This window comes from Heteronotia binoei, chromosome 1 (assembly GCF_032191835.1).
Source record: "Heteronotia binoei isolate CCM8104 ecotype False Entrance Well chromosome 1, APGP_CSIRO_Hbin_v1, whole genome shotgun sequence".
Classification (NCBI taxonomy): domain Eukaryota; kingdom Metazoa; phylum Chordata; class Lepidosauria; order Squamata; family Gekkonidae; genus Heteronotia; species Heteronotia binoei.
In genome coordinates, this window is record NC_083223.1 from 263,934,796 (window position 1) to 263,943,057 (window position 8,262).

At 47.1% G+C, this 8,262-nt stretch overlaps 1 protein-coding gene across 4 annotated transcripts in view; it reads right to left on the reverse strand.

The window, feature by feature from the left end:
- PACS1 (phosphofurin acidic cluster sorting protein 1) overlaps positions 1-6,639 on the reverse strand; it is a 126,877-nt gene extending 120,238 nt beyond the window's left edge. For 3 of the 4 annotated variants that reach the window (XM_060255080.1, XM_060255068.1, XM_060255074.1), the window contains exon 1: positions 6,256-6,633. In XM_060255080.1, coding sequence (XP_060111063.1) covers positions 6,256-6,599 — 344 coding nt within the window. In that variant the 5' untranslated portion in view covers positions 6,600-6,633. Of the gene's footprint in view, positions 1-6,255 lie in introns of all 4 variants that reach the window. The other variant, XM_060255063.1, reaches the window with a different exon arrangement.
- Positions 6,640-8,262: the final 1,623 nt, after the last annotated feature.

Below are 8,262 nucleotides of genomic sequence, written 5' to 3' on the forward strand. Positions count from 1 at the left end.
TTGGCCAGGATTATTCTCCACAGCTTTCAAAGAGCTATTCATACTATGTACAGCATTTAAAGGTCCTTCCTCCAGATGGCAGCTCAGAAGTTAAACAAGATCTTGAATATAAATCAAGGGACGTAAAAGTACACAGTAAATGGGGCTAGCCAGTGCTATTAACACTCAACCACTGAAGGAGTTGTCTCAATCTAAAGATCAGCAATAAGCATGTTATTGTTTAAAGAGATTGGGAATACACAGCCCTTGAAACAGAGACAGCGAATCACCTCAACAACCACAAAAATGCTAAAATGCAGCACCAGTGATGTTAGAAACATGAGGTTATTATACTTGTTAGCAGGAAAATACTGACCGAGCCTCATGTAGGTTTTGAACAAGAGATTAGCATCGTAATTCTTCTAACAAGCACCATGTCTGCTCCAGAGGAGAATAATAATCAGCCACCTGGGCTCTTCAAGATCAAACAGGTCTGGGCAGACTAAAAATAAAGAGTAATCAATCAGTTCAAGATAGCTGCTTATCTCCCGGTGGACACAAGCGGCTGTTTCCCTCTTATGCCAATTTCTCACCACCAGGCAGAGCTTGTAGCCAGCCCATCTCTGCGGTACTTGAAAGAGACATAGTGCCATGCAAATAATAAATCCCATTTTGTGAAGGCCGAGAGCAAGGGGGTGTGTTCCAGCTTCAAGTGTGAGGAAAAGGAGGAAGGTGAGTCTTACAGCTAGTTTTACACACCTCAGGAGAAAGGGGGGGGGGGGTTCCCACATTTGAGATGGGGATGACATTGTTACCCAGACAGAAATCTCCAGTAAGGTCACTTAGGAGTTAGCTGACTGATGACTCACTAACGTGAGTGGGAGAGAGACTGGTTTTAAAAATTAGTTTTACTCACTCTAAAGGTTCTAGATGAGGGCAGTTTATAGTACATTCCTTCATTTTAATAGCATTGGTTCTGCTAGCGTCATCAAGATACAGGGAACTTTTAAAAGTAACATAAGCAAACGCAAGTCGGGAGCAGAGGGTTGCTTGGCAAATACACATTCATCTAGTAAGACACTGCTTGCTCTGTGACCTTGGGCCAGTTACACACTCTCAGCCAAACCTTTCTCACAGGGCTATTGTTAAAAGAAGGGGAGAATGCTGTAAGTCACCTTGGGTCTCCACTGGGCAGAAACGTGGAGTATGAAATAAATAAATTATGGAGAACATATAGAGGTCACTCAACAAAATTTCCAAATCAAAAGAGATTGCATAATGGTAGCGAGAAAAACAAAAATTACGTATGACATTGTACTGGACAAGATAATTCTTTAGAAGAGTCTCTTAAAATACAGAACATGCTTTAAAGTAAAGACCATCTGCCAATACTATATATAAGATATGAACTGGGGTGTGTGTGTGGGGGGAAACCCTGGTAGTTTTGGGTACAGGTAGACTGAACCCCCAAAATAGTGGTTTTCCCCAATATTCCCAAATCCCAATACTGGAATGGCATTTGATTCAGCAAATATCCAGGAATCTGGAATTTTTTTGGCTCCATTATACTCTATGGGGACCATTATAATCAATAGTCCCCTTAGGGTACAATAGAGAATCAATCCAGGGGTATCTCGGGCTCAGGGGAAGGTTGTTATTTGAGGCAGAGGCACCAAATTTGCAGTATAGCTGCTGATGCCTCTCCTAAAAAACTTCCAAGTTTCAAAAAGCCTGGAGCAGGGGAGTTCAGTTCTAAGGGCCCCAAGAAGGTGCTCCCATCCATCCTGTTTCCAGTGGAGGGGGTCAAGGCATTTCAAGAGATCACAGTCTCTTTAAATGCCTTCTCCAAGCCATGTGACTTTGTGGCAAGTGTTTACGAAGGTGTTCACTTGCCATGGAGTCATGCAGCTTGGAGAAAGCATTTAAAGGGACCTTGATCCCTTTAAATGCCCTTTAAGTTTGGCTATCTGGCAACTTTGAAAATATTTGGGGGCTTGACCATTTTGGATAGCCGGCAGGCAGCCCTAATTTAAAACCGGTTTTAAAAATGCTCAAAAAATACCAGTATTTTTCGGCTAGGTTTATGCCAAATGTGCAACCCTAGATATGACCCTACCATGCAGCAAAGAAGGGTGTCTATAGAATAAAGATTCTGTTGAAGGATGTTGGTATTCAAGGCCAATGAAGATGGTTTGACTCTCTGACAGGGATGTAAAGCGATAAAAGTCTCCAGACAAGGCTGTGTCTTTGTGAGATGGAACAAGCAGCTCTGAGTAGCCTCACCTCTGCACAACTACAGGAGAAGGATCTTAGGAAGCCGTTTATATCACTCTCACCTGAAGAGAAGACAACAGGGTATATGTAGGTGATCTATCGCCTCCCTTTTAATGGAACAAGGGAGGGGCACAAAGACCAATTTCTAGGGGGAGCAACTTTGAAAGGGATGATGTTTTTAGGAACCTCACTAGCAATAGAAAAAAGCTACTTTTGTTGAATTAGGAAGATCTCATGTGGCAAGGAGGGAGGGAATAATTCAACTGAGGGGACCACTTAAGGATCCATATTCATGGGAACAGAGCATCAGATATCTCATGAGAAGAAACAAAGAGTTAAGAGTGAAAGGTTCTCACAGAAACCTGACAAAAATGCAGCAATACAGATCTCAGCCTCCATTCCAATAGCCAAGGTCGTTTACCTTTGGAGGACCAAAAGGCATGGCTGCTCATAGATGCTGCAAGTGGATTTTTGTAACAAGATGGTGGTAGAGCCTTAGCAACTTTGCAATGCGTGTTAGGACCTGACCACACATTATATTCTTCTGGTCCTTGTGGTCCACATGCACCTGCAAGTTCCCCACTGGAAACACAATTCCCAGGTGTTCAGAGACCAATTCACTGCAGTGCATGATGAAAAGGGCTTTCTCCTGTGTCATTTTCCCAGTCTAACTGCCCTGCTGGGGGCTCACATGTAGCAACTGGTTACACAAAGGTTTCCCCCAACTGGGCAAACAGCACTCTCCCCAAGGCCATTTAAGGTTTTAAAAAAACACTACCAGGGTAAGCACCTTCCCTCCCAGCTTGCTGCAGTCCTGGTCCAAACTGAACTGAGTTCCCAGCACACGTGTGACTAACAATCCTCAAGACAGACCTGGACCCAACCCAAGGGTTTTGTATCATGTAGTCGGGGCCCTTCATCTCATTTTAAATCAGCAGTTTTGCTCATAACCAGGAAACAGGAGAAATTGGGAGACAGTGAGTCAGAGTGGGGAGACTGTATTCTCACTTGCATCAGGGGGAGAAAAAGCTGCAAATGCAAAGGTACGAAGGATTTCCTCCTGACTCAGATTGTGTGGTGGGAGACACCATTCTCACCTGAGAAAGAAGGGTCTCTATATAGGGAGGGGGGAGGGTTAGTTCTTCCTACGGGCCAGGGAGGTTGCAATTATTCAAAAAGCTGAATACTGGTTCTTCTTTATGCAAGGGGGATGATGGGGGCGTTTCAGGGTGGAAAAACTAGCTCTCCTTTATACATTATGGAGAATCAGCTATCCACAAACACCAATGTCTTCCAAATATTGAGAAGACATTCACCTTAAAAACTGAAACCCATTTGCATAAAAGAACCAGGCCTTCCTCAATATCTATATCCCCACACATAAAGCACAACAAGCTTTCCCTTTACAACCCCGCACCCCAGAACCTACACTTTCACCCCATGTATGTGAGGGGGAGCTAGTTTCCCCTTTATTTGGGTGCAAGGAAGCACTATGCATTTCAGTCTGTCTGGCTGTGGGTTCAGGAGCAGACAGATGTTCAACAGAGAAGCTCATCATCTTCTATGTGTGGGGGATGTAGATGTAAGTGCAGGCTGGTTCTTCACATATGGGGGTGTAAATGCTCCAGGAGGCTTCTCTGCATGGAGAACTGACATGGGTGTGTGCCTGCGAGGAAGGCTTTGCATTTTTAAAGGGGGTGGCATCTTATTTATGTGAAGAGAGCTGCACAGTGGGACTGGGTCATTCTTTCTAAGAGGGGTAGAAGCTTTTCTATGCATCTGTTTCAGAATGTGTTGGTTCCTTTCCTTTCATCTGATTTATGTTTTCTTGGTCAAATACCTTAAGCAGTCATGTGCCCTCCTCTGATAAATATGGCCTTTGAGCTTTTATGCCTAAACAATTTTTTTTTAGCAACAGCGAGAGTAATATTAGATCTACTACATAAAAGGAGTGAAATTATCTTATAGTGAGGTAAAAAAGAAATGCTGTCCAAATAGTATGTTAAAAATCAGTTCTTAAAAGTTGCACGTGTTTGTTCTTTATGAGAAGGGATACAGATACTTAGGGGAGCTATCCTCCTATACGTTTGGCTGCTTATGCCAAGGTATATAGGGCAGGGAACTGGGCACCCATATCCAATATGTTTCAGGCTACAGAACTATTAAAGTGATGGGGTTTAGATATTTTAAAACCGAAGGTTTGTTCTACTTTATGGAGGGTACAATTGGGGGGGGGGGGCTGTTTCTCCGTCATGATTGTGATGATGCAGGTGTTTTGTTGCAGGGTGCTATGGGGTGATTTCATGGCATGGTTTTTTTCTTTCTCTTTCACACAAGGGTAACAAAAGTGTTTGGTTTTAAAGGGAGGATTATATCTCCTTTACATGCGGACCAACACAGTTATTTATTTTAAAGTTTATACCCCACTTTTCTCTTGGTTCAAGGCAACTAGATTCAGTGGGACAGGAGCAGTATTCCTTCATAAGTGGGGAGATACAGCTATTTCAATGTCTTGTCCTTTACACCAGACTAGTTTTCCCCACATGCAGACTTGCCCTCTTCCTTTACAGGTGAGGAGCAACGTAGATGTTTTGTTGTGGAGGGGGGAGGATTTCTCCTTCAAGTGGGGGCAATGCCAGTATCTCATTATGGGAGGAGCTCATTTTTGTTGACAGGGAGTGTGATATTCCCATTATGAGCAGGGGAGCACTATTTCTTTCACACTTCGGCCAATTCAGAGGTGTGGAAGGAGGTAGTATTCCATTCTACCTGGGTGGGTGGACAATGCCAGGTCCCCGTTGGCCACTGCCAGGGGATGGGGGAAGGGAGTGGGCAGCGTTGCCAGATCCAGCCTGGGAAACTGTGGAGAATTTGGGGGACTGCATGGATGTCATCCCAGAGTCAGAAATGACAGGTACTTGCACAGGAGGACTAAAAGGTAAAGGTAGTCCCCTGTGCAAGCACCAGTCATTTCCGACTCTGAGGTGACATCGCATCATGACATTTTCACGGCAGACTTTTTACAGGGTGGTTTGCCATTGCCTTCCCCAGTCATCTATCAACACTTTCTACACATGGATGGTTTGGAGGGTGGATTCTCTGGTATTGTACCCCACTGAAGTCCCTGCCCTCCCCAGGTAAAAAAGGTACAGGGGGACTACCTTCAATGTGTTCTCTAAGCTGCGGAGTCTTGTGAGCAAAAATTCTACTTTGTGAGCTACTGCATTAAAGTTGTGAGCTACTGCATAAGAGTTAGTGTGCTCTGGGGTCATCCTTTGTGAGCTAAGGCAAAAATGTGTGAGCCAGAGGCTAAAAATCTGTGAGCTAGCTCACACTCACTCAGCTTAGAAGATATTGAAGAAGATATTGGATTTATATCCCACCCTCCACTCTGAAGAGTCTCAGAGCGGCTCACAATCTCCTTTATCTTCCTCCCCCACAACAGACACCCTGTGAGGTGAGTGGGGCTGAGAGGACTCTCACAGCAGCTGCCCTTTCAAGGACAACCTCTGCCAGAGCTATGGCTGACCCAAGGCCATTCCAGCAGGTGCAAGTGGAGGAGCTGGGAATCAAGGAACACTGACTACCTTTACCTTTTTTTTTTTTACCTGGGGAGGACAGGGACCTCAGTGGGATACAATACCAGAGAATCCACCCTCCACACCACCCAGGGGTTTCCAGGGGAACTGATCTCTGAAGTCTGGAGACAGCTAAAATTTGGAGCATCCCCAGGTCCCACCTGGAGGCTGGCAACCCTAGAACGCCCATGTTTTGTTGCAGGGAGGCGTTCCCTCCTTCCCACGTGAGGCGACGGCGATGCTGCGTTGTGGGTTTGGGGGGGGGCGATGCAAAAGGGGGTGGGGTGGGGGCTCTGCCCTCTTCTCACCTGAGCACTTCAAGGAAAGAGCGGCGGGGGGGGGGGGGGACGGGAAGGAGGAAGAGAAGAGGAGGAAAGGAAAGGAAGGCTTAGAACACGGCAGAGCGCGCCTTCCTCCGTCTCACCTGGGCACGCAGCTGGGCGAGCTCCGATCCACCTCCCAGGTGGCGTACAGGTTCATCTGCACCGGGCGCCCCCCGCTCGCCGCCCCCCCAGGAGGGGCCCCCACACCTCCTCCCCCTGGGGCGAAGGAGCCGCCGGGCACGAGGAGCTGCTGCTGCTGCTGCTGAGACGACGGCGACGGTTGCTGCTGCTGCTGCTGCCCCGGGCCGGTCTGAGGCACGGGAGACGCCGAAGAAGAGGCGGCGGACGACGACGAAGACGGCGGCTGAAGGAGGGCAGTGACCAACGAGCCCCGCTGGCCGCTGCCGGAGCTGCCCCCGCCGCCGGGAGCCCCTCGCTCCGCCATGACCGAGGCAGAGTCCCGCTACCTTCCTTCCCCCGCTCCGCCTTCTTCGTTCCCCTCTTAGCGCGGCGGCAACGGCTCTGTGAAGGATTTCGCCTCCTGTTGCCCCGCGCACGCAGACGCGCTCTCCCGAGGAGGAGGAGGAGGCGGAGCCTCCGAGCGCGCGCCCCCGTGCGCGCGTGTGCGGGAGAACTGAGGGGACTGCGAGGAGGCGGCTGGGAGGGGCGCGGCTCGCAACGCGCGTGCCCACGTTCGTATTTATGTACACTAGGGGGGAAGCACGCGCGCCCAAGCTTTGTTTGTTTGTTTGTTTTTCCTCCAACGGCTCGATGCCGTTGATTGGCTGAAGGGTGGTCGGCCGCGACGCGCGCTCTTTTATTTCCCTAGCCAACCGCCTAACCCCCCTTCCTCCTTGTTCATAGCTCCCGCCCACAGCAATGGGAGCGTTCTGCTGTCTGTCAGAAAACTTCTATTTGTCTTTTGTGTCCAGATACGATTGTGTACTTACTGTATAATACATACACAGGATAAGAAAGTAGCACTATGTCATAAAAGTAGCACTATAAGCGCGTTATAAATCCTGGTGGGCAGCTGTGTTGCTCTGAAGCAGGGGTGGCCAAACTGGCGCTTTCTCACAGATTGTGTGGCTCTCAAAGTCCCCATCAGCTGACTTGGAGAAGGCATTTGTCTCTTTAAATTACTTTGCCAAGTTAGCCAGCAACTTGGAGAATGCATTTAAAGTTGCTTTCTTTCCACCTCTCCTCCCCCATCTATTTGCCTGCCTTCCTGTCTTGCGCTCTCAAACATCTGATGTTTATTCTATGTGGCTTTTACATTAAGCAAGTTTGGCCTCCCCTGGTCTGAAGCAATAGAACAAAGTTGGAGTCCAGTAGCACCTTTAAGACCAACAAAGTTTTACTGAGAATGTAAGCTTTTGTGTGCTAAAAGCACACTTCAGGCAATAGCATGGGATTAGCATGGAATTGGCAGTACTACCCTCTCTCTATATATATGTAGGACCGCTGCTAATTCCATCCCATACTATTGTCTGATGAAGTGTGCTTTTAGCACACAAAAGCTTACATTCTCAATAAAACTTTGTTGGTCTTAACGGTGCTACAGGACTTCAGTTTTGTTCTATAAGCACCTTTTGTGTTCTGTATAACACAGTGGTTTGCTATGTCATTAATGCACGGAGTTGCCACAAGTTAGAAGTAACTTGATGGCGCTTAATACACAGTCACAGGCAAAGAGGGTGACACTTAAAAACCTAAGGAACAGTAGGAAACACCCACTGAACAAAAGCACAGTCTTGTTGTATACTTTCTACAACATTATTTTCACAAAGGGATGCCAACTTCTGTTTAGCCAATTCCTGAAGGTTTGGAGACAGTGCCTCGGGAAGACAGAGTTTAATTTTTAAAATTTCAGTTTAATCAGAGATCAGTCGTAATTCTGGGAGATCTCTAGGCCCCTAATTTCACATGACAAGTCACTTTACAAGTCGTACAATGTGGTAGGATCAATAACTATTTTGGTTGTTTTTCCCCTCCCAATATGCATGTGCGTTTGCACATACTCATACCTCGGCAAAAAATGCTAACCCTACAACTAACCAAATTACCCAGTTACATCCTGCCCCTTCCCAAGGAAGCAGGGCAGGTGA